Source organism: Diprion similis, chromosome 6 (assembly GCF_021155765.1).
Source record: "Diprion similis isolate iyDipSimi1 chromosome 6, iyDipSimi1.1, whole genome shotgun sequence".
Taxonomy (NCBI): Eukaryota; Metazoa; Arthropoda; class Insecta; order Hymenoptera; family Diprionidae; genus Diprion; species Diprion similis.
Window position 1 is genome coordinate 10790326 of NC_060110.1, and position 17259 is coordinate 10807584.

Genomic DNA, 17259 nt, shown 5'->3' on the forward strand with positions numbered 1-17259 from the left:
CGCTGTGCCAGTGTTGATTTTCAAATAGAGGTATTTTCATTTTCTCATCCTGTTTTATTTGTACCTTGATATTGAAATGTACTGTTTCGATTGAGATCCGCATTTTCTGATTACCTCAGTGGCATTGAGGTGATCAAATCTGATACGTATTTTAGTTGATGTTAGAACCGAATTATACGAATAGGAAATAGGTTAGACATGTCAGATGATGAAAGCTGCTTGTCCGAAGATGAAAGTGAAGTATTAGTTTACGTCGAATGTGAGGGATACGTTGACGGCAGCGTATTTAAAAATGAAAAACTTCAACTCGATATTATCGGTGTTGACTCAGACCATCCGATCATGCAAATCAACGGAAAGGTAAAGTGTTACGCCTTTAATAAAGTTGACTACAAATCTCACTCCCGACTTGTATGAAGTCTAGTGAAAATCCAGTACATCATATAAAAGGGGGATAAATTTTTACGATTTGAAAACCGGTTAATGAATTATTTTTAACAGTAAAATTTAAATGTTAATTCAATAATTTAATCCATCCAGTCTGAAAATTATTCCTATGAGTCTACAGATGATGAATTTTTGATAGACTCTCATAAAAATCACAGTGGATATTTGATATGAATTGGATCGAAAAGTGTTATCAAAAATTTAAAAAAAAAACTGATTATTATCAAAAGTTTCAAAAATTGTTATTCTTACAGCCGAATCCTAGAGCTAAGAATATAGGAAAATATTAATATGAAATTACCTTCTCAAATTGTTACATAATATATAAATAATTACGCATGCCTGTAATTGTTAGAAATTGTCAAATGAGTGTGAAATGACCTGAGTGGATGATCTTACAGTTTTATGAAGGCACGTATCACGATGCGGTGGGAACTTACATGTTCTTTGAAAAAGATGAAGCACCGGTTGTAGATGATCCTGCCTTTGAAACACCCGCAACATTGAAATATTTTGCCAAAACTAGGAAGCTGTTGAAAATGGAAAGGGTATTCACCATGCAACGAACTGAGGTCTTAGGAGACTCGGATCATTTGTATTGCCTGCCTAATATAAGTACTATCAAAGAGGCTGGTGTTCCATCAAAGTACCAAGACGATGGTACTGTAACGTTGATTAAGAATAGAGAATTGAGCTATATTTATAGTAATGATATTATACTTATTCATCTTTTAAATATTACAGCTCTTCAATTCTGGGAGAAGATGCGCGAAGATAGAATGGAAGCATTAAAAATTTACTTAGAAAAGCAACAAATCAGGGATGAAAAACGGTTAAAAGGAATTGAACTTGACTCAGAATCAGATGATGATAATCCGTTCGCTATTTATAAGTCAAAAACGATCGAAGGCACAAACAATGCACCTTCGCAATCCAAGTCTCAGAATACCACCTTAAACATTGCTGCACATATCTCTGAGTCCGAAGATATTGATATTTCAAATATATTGAATAAAGTAATGAAATTAGACTCAAGTGTAGACACAGCTGAAGAAAGTTGGAAGATAAAACCTGGTGAAAAGTTGACGGTAATAGATCCTGGCCCTTCAACATCTAAACACACTCATCTTGACATGCCTTTGTTGGCTTCAATGAAAAAAAAGAAATCGTCAACCAAAGCAATGTCGAAATCAAAGTCAAAAGTTGTGTTTAAAAAACCGAACAAAAGAGCGCCGAAATCAAAAAAGTCTCAAACAATGATCCATAGTTCAGATGAAACGAGTAAAGTTAGTTCATTAGTAGTAGAGTCGGACAGTGACGAAATTCGAGTTACAGGTAAACTGGAGGTATCGCACAAAAAGGATAATAGTGATGAAAACACTTCAGGAGCAGCTGATGAATCAAGTATGAGTAGAAAGTTGGTTAATTCAATGTCAAAGAGATTAGAAAAACAAGCAAAACGTGAAGCTAAAATGAAAGAAATTTCAAGGAGGCTCAAGGCACACAAAGATGAGTTCCTCAAGTCCCAGCATCATGTTAATGCACCTCAAGATTCGGGAAACAACACGTATTAAAATAGCGTTCATCACTGTCATATAATGTTATCATGACAATTTAAAAATCAATCATCATTGCACTCGGACTTGCAAAAGTAAAGTGCTCAGCAAATGAACATGTTATGAGTTGAAAGAATTTGGAAAGTGGATTTTGATGAAGCTGTGAATACGTCGATTGAAATGGTATTAAACATTGTTTGAGAAATATTTCATAACGAAAATCTGAATTAGAAAGTAATACGATGTAGAAGTTCCTTTGTAACCAATTATTCTGACTATCGCATTCCACAAGTAATAGATAAATGCGTCGGTATCAATCCTATTCGTTCATCATTGACTCAAATTAAACTCGCTCTCTATATTTTATTCTTGCAATTGATGCTGGACAATTTCTTGTCAGACACATAGTTAATAATTATACCTATTTTTCAATAGACGGCGTACAATATTTTGGTGCGCATTAACCAGTATAAGAGTGAAAATATTTTATTTGGACAAGAATCATAATATCGTTAACAAATGACGTAATATATTTTTTCATTTTTGTAATATACAAATTGATATGGAGTACAAATTACGTACCGTTAAATGTTAAACACAAACTTTATAAAAGTATGGTTCTAGAAGTAATTTACAATGTGAGTATTAGTAAACATATGTATGTTACATAAAGGCCTCTGGATAGCTAATACCATAGCGCATAATAATTGATACAAGACAGTACATTCAATCAGATCAAATGAGATCACTATAGTATGACAATATATCTTTTTTAATCCTACAATTAAATAATCAACTATATCTACATTCTAAATGATATATTTTACTCAGCATTACACCTGCTTACTTAATGATTCTCAAAAATCTGGGCGCTGTTGTATCAAATACCTAAACTGGAAAACATTGTTCGATGCTTAGGTCATATATAAATTATCAAATTGACAAATCACGAAAAAAGTTATTGAACGAAGTAACTTTCCAAAAATTCTATCAAAGCTGGCGGAAATATGGTGTACGTAATTTTTTAGTGGCAGTGTCTACCAATCTAAGTCACCAGGTAATTCATCCGGATATTCACCCGTTAAGCATGCAGTACAATGTCCGATATAACTGCAATCTCGGTTATCCATGCCATGCCTAACTGCTTGAACAAGCCCTTTAACTGATAGATAAGTCAAGCTATCTGCACCAACATGTTTGGCCAATTTTATACTGTCCAATTTATTTGCGATTAATTCTTCTCGTGTGGGTATATTGATACCCATGTAACACGGATATTTTAGAGGTGGAGACGCAATCTTAATATGAACCTGCAAAAAATGTTCAAGGTTACATTTATCCAGTTCAGAGTATAATATGAAGACTCTTATTACCACATATACATGTCAATTATACCTCTTTAACACCAGCATCTCGGAGTAGTTTGATAATCGGGCCAATTGTGTTGCCTCTAACAATCGAGTCATCAATTAATATGAGTTTCTTTCCTTTAACATTTGCAGATAGTGCACCGAATTTCTTAGCCACTCCTAATTGTCTCAATCTTGTGCTTGGCTGAATGAACGTACGGCCAACGTATCTGTTTTTACACAAAACCTCAGCAAAGGGTATCATTGACTGAAAAACAAGAAGCGATTTTAACAGAAAATAAATCGTGACACCTGTCAATGGATTCAAAACTATTGTGTCTTGATGGGTGATATACAACATTGTGTGAATCACTATTTACCTGTCGGGCATATCCATGCGCAGCTGCTGTGCCTGATTCTGGGACTGAGCTAACTATGTCTGCGTCTACTGGAGATTCCAGGGCTAATACTTTTCCACACTGCATCCTAACGGAATACACCATTTGACCTGGAACAAAAGAATAAAAAAAACTTCAGACTAGGAATTCTTTATGATTGCAAAAACAAAGGATAATAAAAAAATTATTTACCTTCAAAAATACTGTCGCTCCGTGCAAAGTACACATATTCAAATATACAAAATGCTTGTGGCTTTTTATCCGGTCGTTCTATTATGTCAATTGTTTTAATTCCTTCACGGGTTAATTCGACAATTTCCCCTGGAAAAACTTCCCGGACATATCTTGCACCGATACTGAGAAAGCCACAAGACTCAGATGATATGACCCAACCATCAGCCTCGTCATCGTCATCAGATTCATTAGCTGTTGAAGGGAAAGTAAATTAACATTTCTTATTGACACGTATTAGGCATACAATTATAAGTTTCATGTGGCATTATCGTTGTGTTAATTAATAACGAAGTTAATTATTTGTACAGCAAATTCGAAAATGATGGAATTGAATACTCTACAACAAAACTAACAATCCGCAGTAGGCTGAGGAAAATCCTCTATAAATTAAACACTTCTTTTTGGTAAATGGTACAAACATGCAAAATGGGATTGCGAATTGTGCATGCTCTTCAAATTCAGGCCTCTATTGAGATATTTAACAAACAAAGCATCAAACCAATACTAGAGATCAATATACAACATGGACTTCCTTACTTAATCTTTGAACTTTCATTTAATTTAATATAGTCTACTTAAACATATGACAAAACTATGGAGATATTTGTTAGATATTTCTATCGGGTTACACTTGAGGAATATTTCAAAAGACTGGTTAAGGTCTGGGGAATGGAACAAAAACAATCTTACGGACATTTTTTCTCTTCAGCCCGCAAATACGCCGCATTTCAAAATATGAACATTGCTATTAAAACGATGATTACACGAGTAGTCCAAAGTGCCGGTATGTTTGGTGTTAAATTGAAGGACAATGGTTCGAATAAATATCTACAATAAACTGCGTGCATTCTACACCACCACCCACCAAGATTACCGATGGGGACGATCTTTCCCAGGCACAGAGGTCGATTTCCATACGGATCTCTCACTCCGTAGATTCTGTCTCTGTGCATAATAACCAGAGAATATGATAGTGGAGCTAATTGCATAAGGTGTTTAATCCGTGCTGGCCAGTCTGGTCCACTAATTTCGCCTTCAGGAGGATTGAGACACAATGCTTGTGTGATCAGCTCCGAATCAGAATGTGTGGATAATCCAACTCCTCGGCTGAGTACCTGTAAGATAAAGAAAAAAGGTAACGTAATTCAACTTTGTGATTAATTTGTCAGTAAATTGCTTAATAGTCTTGGAAGCTTGAATGACAAATTCTGCAAATATTAGAAATGAAAAGCAAGTTATTAATCTTATATTAAACTAATAATGGCACAATTTAAGAGAAAAATTGGAGCCTACCATTTTTCTGAGAGATTCTGTGTTTACAAGCTCTCCATTGTGTGCAACAGCCAGTGCTCCATGAGCGGTGTGAACAACAAATGGCTGACAATTAACTTCTTCACTTGCTGCGCTTGTACTGTACCTCGTGTGGCCTATTCCGAGATTTCCTCGCAATCTTCTGATATTTTCATCATTGAAAATATTACTAATCATTCCCATTCCCTTGTGGACATGAAATGATTTTGCGCAAAGGCCCTTGCTCGTCACAATGCCGGCACTTTCCTGACCTCGGTGTTGCAAGGCTACAAGTCCTGTTATAAAGAATTACTCAATGAACACGTCAATATTAAATATTATTTGAGTGTTTAGTACGGTCAAGGTGTTTCTTAACTTATCAACGATCAGAAATAATTCAAGGTGTAATTAGCTTTGCAGCTCACATCATCTAGATAGAGAATTTACCTAAACAAATCACTTGTGCCACATCAACTTGTGACGGCCAATCTCCAGCAGCAATGCATCCAAACACACCACACTCGTGTGTTAATCCGGAAGTTTTTTGCCCGCGTGTTTCACCCTTGCTACGAGGTCTTTTTGTTTGTCTAGTCTGCACAGCAAGCCTAGACATTGCGTCAGTGCAATCGTCTTGAAGCCCATTGCAGGACATGTTTAATCTATGATTCTGTGAATGAAGAATTTCCTGTCTGTGAATGAAATGGGTAAATCCACTTTTGAAACTATCATGTGCATGGCGAATTTCAAAAGATTTATTTCTTATATAATTGATGAGTATAAGACGTTAGTCACATTTAAATTTACCAGCACAAAGTCAGTGTTGACAATGTTGATCAGGAATTGCATAATTTGCTATGTATGTCGTAATTTCCACATACTTGTAAACAGAGGAATCAAAGTCGAAAGATAAACAGCTTGAGCTGCCTCAAATATAAACCAGAGTTTTGCGTAATGAAAGAATTGTTGAAAAAAAAAAAAAAAACAGGGAAGTGCGTAGGTTCAATAAATTCATTAGAGTTATCAAGTATTTGAAATTCATCTTGTTGTTGGTGAACGAATCTTCAGTTTCTTGGATAATTTTGAGAGTTAAAATTTCGAAAGATTTTATTGTAGGTGTACTTTATTATCATTTGATCACATCTCCTCCAAACTACTGAATACATATGTTAAAAGATGAAACAAATCTATTGTTCGAAAAATCAATTATTAAATAAGTAGAAATTCAAATATTCTTTAGTATTCTTGTAATTTGTTACATATTACTGTTTCATATTCAAGTTGCTACACTAACTTGTTGTGCATTTCTTTAAACTCCTTATTTATCAGACTAAAATTTTACGATTTCCAGATAATTTAACTGACCATACGCAAGTGGCAAATGAATTAATTGAAATATGAATTTGCAAGAAAGTAAGTCATATACAGTCTGTAAGTGACAAACAGAATCTTTGATAATGCGGAATGCATAAAAAGCAGTTGCAAAATCACAACTTGAAGCGTTGGTACATTTCATTCCGATAACGAGACCCCCTGGTGATGGTGAATTATCCCGCACCATTATCAAGCAACTTGTGTATTTTCTTGACCTCTGCAAAGGCATCTTTGCTATTTTATTTTTTATCACATATGTGTTCATAATTTCTTGTAATTTCACAATATCTTTCATCATTTTATGTGGAATAATACTCTACTGACGACACATGTAGTCCAGATATGTTCCAGCATTTGTTATCATCTACCTTATGATTATAACTTCTTCAACCACTAATTATCACTAATTACAGTATTGAAATTTTCGTAAAATGTATATCAAGAATTGAACATGGTTACTCATGATCATGTTTGTAATATTAACTGATATTTGAAGTGATATGCATAATTGTCATCAGTTGCGTGATTTTACGTGAATATATTTCTAAATTCTCATAATAACAACTGCGACAGTTCTAGTTCGAACAATCATCATATTATTATTATCATCATTTTTATTATAACATCAATTTCTACGCAATCGCGTTTAGTGGTTACAGATTGCGTATAACATGTATCATTATGTGTCCACTGTACGATAAAGCACTTAAGCTATAAACGATTAATTTGATTTTCTGAAGCTGTAAATTGGTAACAGTAGATATCTAGATCTAGACATGATGTAATTAATGACAAGCACACCCAACACGCACGTGGTGCGAAATCCGTGAGGTTAAAGTCACGCACGTGACGTGGAAAGTATTGGTAACATTCACATGGTAAACCCAAGTCCAACGTTGTAAACTATTTACTTTAACTGTTTAAAACTGTGAGTCGAAGCTATCAGTAACGGCGTGAGCACACTAAAAAAAAAAAAAATTGACCATACTATATGGTGTACTAGATTATTCCGCAACGTGAACATCTATTTTTCCTGCATTATACGGTATCCTTTCTACTGCAGAAATATACCGAAACATAATGCGAAGTAGAAATATGATATTGATATTTCGTACATATTAGATAAAACAGACCGGAATTGATTAGGTTATGGGGAAATTAATTGATGAGATCATACTTTCGTATGGGACGGTACAGAACGTTCAATGGACACCTGTTGCCGAATCGCGTGTCGAATTCGTGCTGCGACATAAATATAACGTCGCACAAATTCGAGTCATGGTATTCGCTCATGAATTAGCTGCGGAAAATCAGCCTAACTTGATGAAGAAGTAATATTTCTTACTCGCTAATACATGAGTGGATAGTTTAATTCATATACTCACGAAATTTTGGCGTATGCGATGCAGTTACCAAAGCGCCAAAACGAACGTGCACGCCAGGCGCTCGCGTGGGTTAGAATGATCCGTAAAGACCAATGGGAAGTAGTTTTTGAGTGGAGGGGTATCTCGCGCCAACCTCCTCCGTCGTCGTACGTATTATATTATTTTATCTCCTTTTATACTACATGCAAGGACAATTATCGCCCGCTGTCACATGTACGCAGGAAACTAAATCAATGAAGCAACAGCAACCGCAACGATCGAATCTTGACAAACATTTCATTATACAATACTACTGATCTGCGACCATTTATTATTATATTGTAAACAAATCAGATGTCGATTTATAGCTCGTAAATTAAGTATATACGATGTTTTCTGATTTACGTTATCTCTATAGACATTTCTAATTATGAATTATCAACGAAATACAGTTTTTATGCGAACGAACAGACGAGTATGCTATATTTAATGGAAAATTATAACCATTATGAATTTTTGCCAAAGTTGTTATCTGTTGCCGATATTTCGTTTCAGCTATTTTTTGGTTAATCAGTTGTCCTGAAATCCGAAGTAATTCAAATTCATCATGATATATTGATATTTTCTGCAACAAAAAATTCCATTCGCAAGGAAAGATTGAAGTATTCTGATTTTTGGAATTGTATAGTTCCAGAGTTTTAATTTCCACTGTTTAACTATTGTTATTGCGTCGAAAAAACTAAATGGTAGATTCGAGTTTTACCCACAATTAGATTGGATACAATTAGTGATTTTCTTAATCTCGAATTTTAATGGGAGCGCTTGTTCAATAATTTTGTTCCCGAAATTTCAAGCGTGGTTACATCAGCTAAAACGTATCGCTACCCCACGGCTGTAAGTATATCAATACGTTTGTTTGTATGGTTAAACGTGTCATGTTGGAATTTCAGGGGCTTTGGAGTAATCGGGTTAACGTGACTGTTACTAAAAAAAAAAACGTGACGTAGTCCTGTGATTATAGTTTCAATTTTGGCTTGCCGGTAAATAAAAATTGATTATACGTATATTTTCTCGGCAGGGGGTATCAGCCAATTTCATACATGTTGACGTCGGATTGACGATAACGCAAAATTCGAGCCAATCACGCTGTGGTCGTTGGTGGGAGTTGACACGATAGTATTCGACGACTATCCGGCGCTTCGGCAATCGTGTTGCAGTAACTGTGTGCTCAGCAGAGATCCAAACGCTTCGAGGCGAATCATTATGTCTCATAGTGAGTTTATAAATTGTATTAATTGAATTACTTCGTGCAAGTCTTTCAGCGGATTTACCTTCTTACAAAGTATACAAAATGAAGACTAGAGATTTACCGCGTTAATATGAGGAAGAAGTAAATGAAAATTCGGCGCCACCATCCCAGACTTTTTGTTTCGACTGTACCTCACCGTCGCACACGCGCATGCATTCTAACGTGGCGACCACATAATTCGATCATTTAATTTATCCATATCTAAAGCGCACCAAACTGGTTCTCCACTTATTCTTTACGAATCGTTCTCTAATATCATAGATCAAAATAATCCCTACTCTTTGGCATTGATATAGTTCAGCTCCATCAATCCATACATGAAAGACGAGAGTTGCATTCTTCTGCCAAGACAATTTATCATTAATAATTGATTATTACATTATCACTTGAGTTTGGTTTGAAATTAAATCGTATTACTATGTTTTAGATTATAAGCTTGGTAAGCTGATCATCGAAGGTAAGACAAAACAGGTCTACGATTTAGTGGATAATCCAGAATTATGCTTGCTACAAAACAAGGATCGCATTACTGCTGGAGATGGAGTGAAGGCTCATGACTTGGAAGGGAAGGCAGCTATAAGTAATGCAACAAATGCTAAAGTATTCGAATTACTGAACCAGGCTGGAATAAAAACAGCTTTTGTTCAAATCGCTGGAGAAACTGCATCTATATCTAGAAAATGTGAAATGATTCCCATAGAATGGGTTACCAGACGATTGGCTACTGGCAGTTTCATCAGAAGGCAAACAGGTATATAAAACAATTCTCACTGAGGTTCTGAATACATTTTTAGAAATTTTCCAACTGATGTGATTCTATTTCACTTCTCATCACTTGTGGTTTTTGTAAACCAATGAAATTTATTCACTTATTTCAAAAACTTGTTGGACCCATTACTTTCTTATTGTTAGGGTGCAAATGAAAGTACCTGGTATTAAACTTTACCATGATTGATGTTCAACAAAGCACATTTTTGTTCCCTTCTCAATTCAGGTGTACCAGAAGGATACAGGTTCAATCCGCCTCTTCAAGAAACGTTTTTCAAAGATGATGCTAATCATGATCCCCAGTGGTCTGAAGAGCAAATAATATCAGCCCAATTTAAAGTAAACAACCTTTTAATTGGCAAAGATGAGGTTGACATTATGAGGCATACAACTATAACTGTGTTTGAAGTACTGGAAAAAGCGTGGTCTACACGAGACTGTGCCCTTATTGATATGAAGATTGAATTTGGTGTCGATAATAACGGTGAAATTCTGGTAGCTGATGTTATTGACAGTGATTCTTGGAGACTTTGGCCATCCGGTGATAAAAGGCTTATGAAGGATAAACAGGTGAAAAGCATTATGTGTACGCAGGCAGTTTGGGAATTAAGTGAAATTTCTATTTATTAATCTTGATTGTAAGCATGTTTTCATGATTCTTTCTAACTGGTTCAGTAACCAGCAGGATTTTCGAAAGTAAAGTAACTAGTTCAAATTTAAATTTGATATTTGAAATCTATAAAATTTTAGAATGTAAAATAACATTAAAAAAAAATCTGTGACGACCATTAATAGGATAAATATGATATGTTTTAGGTTTACAGGAATTTGACAACAGTGACGCAAGCTGATTTAGAAACAGTTAAACGAAATTTCAAGTGGATAGCAAATCAGTTAGATCATCTTGTTCCACCACCAAGTTCTTTGGTTGTAATACTGATGGGTTCGCCATCTGATGAAGAACATTGTCAGAAAATTGCCAAACATGCAATGGCTTTAGGCTTGAGACCTCAGCTTCGTGTTAGTAGTGCTCATAAAGCCACTGAAGAAACACTCCGCATACTTGCAGAGTATGAAGGAAGTGGAGAGAAGGTAATACTAATACAGCAGAAGTTATAATTTATTGTGTGAAAATTTTGATGTTAAAAGACCTTCACCTATTTTTTATCCTAATTTTCTTACAACATCCGTATGATCTAAAGGAGTTTATCTCTTCCTGAGCCAATCTGGAGATAACAAAAACTAAGAAAGACATTGATCGTATAACAAAATGAAAATTTGAGTGACTCAGAATATGCGCAAGTTGAAAGAATCAGTCGTGTTCAAATGAAAGTATTTCACAGAAGAAATTATTGAGTTGGTTGCATTCGGAGATAGTGTAATCTGTGAAGACAGCTAATATTAAAAGCAAATAGCAATAACAAGAAACATTGTTTGTGCATATTTTATCTCTATCATATCTTCTATGGAGGTGGTGCTAGTGGCTGTAGCGGGGAGAAGTAATGGATTGGGCCCAGTTCTCTCTGGAAATACTCCCTTCCCTGTCATTAATTGTCCTCCGGTCAAGCCTGACAACGTTTCTCAAGATATATGGTCATCGCTTAACGTACCTTCTGGTAAGTTTCCATTTCTCTTAATCTATCAATTCTGTCTTTGTCAAATTAGTACAACATATAAGTGCATATTCATTTCTGGATTAAAAATATTATGGTCTGTATACAAAAAAGCCTACACCCTTCAATTGTCTTTGTAGCTGAAATACAGGTATAGCATATTCTACTAGATTGATTTAAATATACACGTTATAGGATCAATAAATATCAATAAATTTTAGAAGTGATTACTCAAATATGGAGAAGAAAAATTTCATATGTGAGCTATTGATAAATTATCCACGAAATTATTGATTCAACTGGAATAAGTGATGGCTCAGTAGAGCTTTACCTCACAAACAAAAATTCGTATCAAATTATTTGACAAAGGCATCAATCTTTTCAGTGTTGCCTTTATATGCTTTTATGTTATAATTATATTACACAAATCATTTTTTTGTTAGCATTCTTGAAAGGTTGCTCGTCTAGGTATACTTGTTCCGTCATGGTATTCTTGATTTGCTTATTCAGTTTCCTTTCACAGTCTCAAACTACTTATCAAATTATTGTTTTGATTTTTTATTTATCGCATTAAAAAAAAAAAAAAACTACTTTATGAAAATCGTCCCAGGCTGCACATTGATGGAACGTGATATTCTTCCAGTACCATGAATGTCTATTCCTGAGTAATGACACGCATGATGTGGATAGTAGGAATATGCAGCGGACATTAGCTTATCATATCAAAAAAAAAATCTCCGTTTTTAATTGCAGGACTTGGTTGTACCACAGTTTTGTATCCAGAGAGTGCAGCTTTGGCAGCAGCCCAAATTCATGCTTTGCACGATCATCTTGTTTGGTCGCGTCTTAGAGTGAAACAACTTACAAACTTTGTCACTCTGAAAAAGGCGGACAAGAAACTCCGAAATCTCAGCTTATAAATCGACAGAAACAAATTTATACTAAATAATATTTCTACTTTCATATCTTGATAGCTACATCTTCTAATCGGAAAACATTCCAGCTGAATTGAAAACAATTTCTGTTAACGAGCAAGTTTTTTTTTTCCAGATTTCCTTTCCTACTTGCTAATCATCTTTTGTTTCAAGTGTGAATTTTGTACTTTTTATGTAGCAATCTAAATTGTATAATAGCAAAGCACAATCATTTCTTCTGACGAATTGTGCTACACTACCATTCTGCTTTACTGTTATTGCATTCATCAGATTAAGTATGAATTCCGATTCGAATCTCATGTTATAGTAATTTTAACTTGAGCACATTAATTCCCTTTGGCATATTACTTCCTAATTCGTAGATGTTTATGATAGCTGTACTGGTGTATGCGATGTTATTATTTTTACTAGTAGTCTTATATTGGATGCAAGTTTATAATATCAGAGTGCTTCCATTAAGACAAATCTTTGAATAATAATGTAAGCTCCTGAATTTTTATCACATATTTACATTGTGCGGTTGTTAAAATAAAATTACTATGTTACAAACAATTTGCGAGTATCATACTGAAGCAATCGTGAACTTTGAGAAGAAATCTGCTGGCGTATCATGTTGTGGCTAAAATAACAACTGATATATGATTGATTAAGGTGTAAAATATATTTTCATTAATCTTTCAACATATAAAAGAGCTCAGTTTTCATGCCTAAGTAGATGACATACAATACATACGCAACGTACGAATGTATATAATTATAATCATTTTAGGATGCAAATCTTTGCTAGCATTGATTTTTGGTAGCTAACGCCTCAATTTCTGCGATTTCCTTCGGACAATGTCTCGTTAAAATAACTGGACCGTTGTTTGTTATCAAAATATCATCTTCAATTCTGATTCCCAGCCCATGAAATTCTGCAGGTGCTAGTTTGTTTCTTGCATTAACGTAAATACCTGTAAATATACCATGTTAGTTAGGCCAAACTTATCTTAATTGTGCGTTATAATTTGTAGAAAACTGAATAACAAATGCTGCGTCCAGTGTTGGGTACATTACCTGGTTCTATAGTAACAATCATTCCAGGTTGCACATTGATGCACCGTGATATTCTTCCAGTATCATGAACGTCCATTCCTAAGTAATGACTCACATGATGTGGACAGTAGGAATATGCAGCGGACATTAGCTTATCCTGAACAAATGTTTTAGGTATCAATCCAACTTCTTGTAGTCTCTGTCCCATCAAGAGACACATTTTGTGAAATATGTGATCTAATGTAGGCATTTCTCGTAATTTATTTATCAATTCCTTCTGTGTATCAAGTACGATTTCATACAAAATCCTTTGCTGAGGTGTAAATGTGCCATTAATTGGCCACGTACGCGTTATATCTGATGAATAACCATGATACTCGCAACCTATTTGCAACACGACATTCAATAATTAACTTTGTATACAAGTTTTTTACATGAGCATAAAAATTTGAATTAGGTACAAAGCATGGTATAATGAAATTCCTATGTTTACCAACCAGCATCCATGAGAACCATATCGCCATTATTAACAATCTGATTGTTTGTTATGTAATGAATTATATTTGCATTGTTCCCACTTGCCACGACAGGTGGATATGCAAGATATTCAGCTCCATTCATTCTGCATTCATAATCCACAGTAGCAAATATCTGATGCTCAGTTACACCAGGTTTTGATACTTCAATCGCCTTTGTGATGGCTGTGGAAGCGATATCACAACTCTTTTGCATGAGTTCAATCTCAGGTTGTGTCTTGATCAATCTAATTTCGTGTATAAACGTTTTAAGCGAATCGAATACCTGTTTAGTAGATTGGCTTAAAAATATATGCAGTTTTGTTTGCAGTGCGGGTTGTATTATCTCTGTGTTATCGTACCAGACAATAGTATTCTTATTTTCTTGAAGAAAAGATTTTACATAACTCTCAAACTCCGAAGTGGGAAGGGCTTGGTCTACGCCAAACATTTCAAGAGCTGCTTCAACTCCAGTCCGTGGACCATCCCACAACTCCGAGTGCGAGTCTTTCTTCCGTACAAATAAAATGGATGAACAATTATCGCCTTTTGAAGTCATTACTAAAACGCTGTCCGGTTCTTGGCACCCAGTAAAGTAAAGAAAATCCGTATTTTGTCTAAATACGTAGGGTATCTTTTCTGACATGTAAACTTTGCTAGCTGACGGTATAATTAAAATATGATTTGCTGAAATCTTAGCTAAAAATGCATCCTTAAGAACTTTTTCCATCAAACAATTCCTTCGTCTTTTAAAATCTTTCAGCGGTATACCAGGTAGTAATTCACCTTCCCTAATGAGGTAGGGATGGGTTACCGCTGTTGGTTGGCCATACCTAGGCTGCAGGCAATTTCTATTTTGGTTTAGTGTTGATGCCAAATTTTGCGATGCTTTTGTGTTCGTGGAGTGTTTCACGAGAATCTGGTGACCTAAAGCTGCGGAAAATAACAGTCAAAAGACCTAATGTAGTCCGGGGTTATGTGCAAAGTAAGTTTATTTGCATTTTCATTCGATTGAGCATTGAACTTTCGTAATAGGTTCCACGTAGGAACGAAATATACGACAGGGGGATTTGTATCGTGAAATTTTATGTGAATATTTAATTCCACTGAAGGCATATGTAACATACGCGACATAACCCGTAAATTCAAAAGGAGTTAGTAACTGGAATGAATGCATTGCGAAATGAGCACTTACCAGATTTGTTGGTACATCCTTTTAGAACATATTTGCCAAATGTACAGAACATTTTCACAGTCTAATTGTTAGGCTATTAAATTTAGAAAAAACAAAATGTATCATTTTGCTAAGCAAAACAATACGGGGATGTGTTTCTTCCGAAAAGGCAGACGAAATTTTTTCTGAGGCTGCTCCGGGTATCCTGCCTTTTCATTGGTTGAACCGTAGCGTATGTGCTACTACACAGTTGCAGAACAGTAAATATTTACGTTCCAGGTCAATCAATACACGAACCATCGATTCATTTTGTAATTAAAATATGTTTAACGAAGTAAGACAATCCATAATTCCTATGAAATTGTAAAAACTATACTTCGGTGATATAAGGGCTGCGAAATATGGAGTGGGTCGTCCGAGCCTGTCAGCATGCTACAATCGTCTCATGGCCCCGCTCACAACAAGGGAACTGTCAGTTGATTTAAAAAACACAATATAAAGTATAATAAAACTGGAAAAGGTAATTGATGAGTATTGAACGTTCAAGAACGGGATTTGAAAGTGATTGTGCTTGGTAAAAAAATATGAACCTTGAATCGTTTCAAACAATGCCACGAACAGTGAGTACGACTCGAATTTTTATGCTCCTTTCGTATCATAACCTTGCCAATGTTATACATTATCATGTTATTCAATAGCAATTATCTCATATAACTCCATTGTGATTTGTCAATCTTATACTAATTTTGTATACTATTTTTGTGTTTCTGGTATACTTCCAAAATTTCATAGACATCTGTGAGGATTTGCTATATGCAGCTGTTACATGTGTGCATCGTCTATGTGTATGCACGGTATACAGGCGTGTCGGCAAAACGTGTGATGTCAATTACTAATAATTACTTTATAACACTGAACGATATAATTTCCTTGCTTCCTTATCAAATCTGATTAATAGTAATTCAAACTTACTTGTTCTGTTCAATTTAAACTGGATACATTGATGAATTTTTATATACCGATCCTTCTTCAGTTATTTTTATTAGAAAGAAATAAGAAAATATAGCAATTCTAGCTACTTAATATCCAATGAGAATGAAAATACAACCTCATTTCGTATTCGTATAGTTTTGCAGCCGCACTTCTCATGTCAACAATCATGTTTACAGCTTTACTGGCCGATGGACTTGGAGTGAAGTATTTGAAGGTGAAAGATAATTCCACCACCAAGAAACATGGCAGGAAAATTTAACATAGGGATCAGACCAGAAATTCGTTTGGACCACAAGTGGTTGAAGACGGATCTGCAACGTGCCCTTTGTCGCGATGGCCTTGCTGATCTTTGGAATGAAATGGTACGCGATGGAGAAATCATCGGATCATTTAGTGATGGTCTTATTAATTCAGCCGGAGTTACGGCTAGAAAAGGTTTGACATTCAATGTCATTTAATACCATTTGAATGTACCAAATAAATATGTGAATGAAGTTTGGTAGAGAGAGATTCATTTGTACAATAATTAAATACTAAATTAATTCTTCCAGGGTATGAAAGTACCAACATACATCTGTTGAGCAGTAATAACCAATTTTATTTAATGTGTTAATAGGAGATAGTGGGCATTATTACTGCAATTTGAGGGTATTATCATGCCTCTGCTGCGATGGTATTTGTGGCCCGCAAAGTGGATGCAACTGTGGTCCTTGCCAAAAAATAGATGCTGAGGAAGCAGCATTAACTGCTACAATGACTGAGAAACCCATACCAGCACAAAGTTTAATCGATTCATGGCTGTGGGGACCTCAGCCTTGTGAGTGGACATAATTATGGGAATGCCAGTATTTTATTATCTATAATGTACAATTAGCGGAAAAAAAAGGACGAAACTTTCAGAGTCAGCG

At 35.1% G+C, this 17259-nt stretch overlaps 5 protein-coding genes across 10 annotated transcripts in view; 3 read left to right on the plus strand and 2 right to left on the minus strand.

Moving 5' to 3' along the window:
* LOC124407666 lies at positions 1 to 2854 on the plus strand. Its single transcript, XM_046884049.1, has 3 exons — positions 1 to 360; positions 849 to 1107; positions 1192 to 2854. The coding sequence occupies exons 1-3, from the start codon at positions 199 to 201 to the stop codon at positions 2019 to 2021; spliced, it is 1251 nt and encodes a 416-aa protein (XP_046740005.1). The 5' UTR covers positions 1 to 198; the 3' UTR covers positions 2022 to 2854.
* The window catches only part of LOC124407663 (amidophosphoribosyltransferase-like), a 15810-nt gene continuing 1066 nt past the window's right edge, over positions 2516 to 17259 (minus strand). Inside the window, exons 1-8 of one of the 4 annotated variants that reach the window (XM_046884043.1) lie at positions 8031 to 8185; positions 5722 to 5941; positions 5278 to 5570; positions 4859 to 5099; positions 3943 to 4176; positions 3733 to 3860; positions 3399 to 3620; positions 2516 to 3313 (exon numbers count right to left, since the gene is read on the minus strand). In XM_046884043.1, the coding sequence (XP_046739999.1) occupies positions 3041 to 3313; positions 3399 to 3620; positions 3733 to 3860; positions 3943 to 4176; positions 4859 to 5099; positions 5278 to 5570; positions 5722 to 5926 (1596 nt within the window). In that variant the 5' untranslated portion in view covers positions 5927 to 5941; positions 8031 to 8185 and the 3' untranslated portion in view covers positions 2516 to 3040. Of the gene's footprint in view, positions 3314 to 3398; positions 3621 to 3732; positions 3861 to 3942; positions 4177 to 4849; positions 5100 to 5277; positions 5571 to 5721; positions 5960 to 6602; positions 6611 to 8030; positions 8186 to 17259 lie in introns of those variants that run through there. The other 3 variants (XM_046884040.1, XM_046884042.1, XM_046884041.1) reach the window with 3 other exon arrangements.
* The window catches only part of LOC124407665 (multifunctional protein ADE2), a 12408-nt gene continuing 4277 nt past the window's right edge, over positions 9129 to 17259 (plus strand). Inside the window, exons 1-6 of one of the 3 annotated variants that reach the window (XM_046884047.1) lie at positions 9129 to 9282; positions 9746 to 10069; positions 10313 to 10656; positions 10903 to 11178; positions 11558 to 11702; positions 12168 to 12175. In XM_046884047.1, the coding sequence (XP_046740003.1) occupies positions 9273 to 9282; positions 9746 to 10069; positions 10313 to 10656; positions 10903 to 11178; positions 11558 to 11702; positions 12168 to 12175 (1107 nt within the window). In that variant the 5' untranslated portion in view covers positions 9129 to 9272. Of the gene's footprint in view, positions 9283 to 9745; positions 10070 to 10312; positions 10657 to 10902; positions 11179 to 11557; positions 11703 to 12167; positions 12229 to 12452; positions 13187 to 17259 lie in introns of those variants that run through there. The other 2 variants (XM_046884048.1, XM_046884046.1) reach the window with 2 other exon arrangements.
* On the minus strand, positions 12858 to 15649 carry LOC124407664 (xaa-Pro aminopeptidase 3-like). Its single transcript, XM_046884044.1, has 4 exons — positions 15380 to 15649; positions 14167 to 15117; positions 13691 to 14053; positions 12858 to 13587 (listed from the first exon to the last, which is right to left on the minus strand). The coding sequence occupies exons 1-4, from the start codon at positions 15429 to 15431 to the stop codon at positions 13418 to 13420; spliced, it is 1536 nt and encodes a 511-aa protein (XP_046740000.1). The 5' UTR covers positions 15432 to 15649; the 3' UTR covers positions 12858 to 13417.
* The window catches only part of LOC124407660 (E3 ubiquitin-protein ligase HERC2), a 26109-nt gene continuing 24643 nt past the window's right edge, over positions 15794 to 17259 (plus strand). Inside the window, exons 1-3 of the mRNA XM_046884018.1 lie at positions 15794 to 15978; positions 16495 to 16786; positions 16968 to 17168. Of these exons, the coding sequence (XP_046739974.1) occupies positions 16594 to 16786; positions 16968 to 17168 (394 nt within the window). The 5' untranslated portion in view covers positions 15794 to 15978; positions 16495 to 16593. The remainder of the gene's footprint in view (positions 15979 to 16494; positions 16787 to 16967; positions 17169 to 17259) is intronic.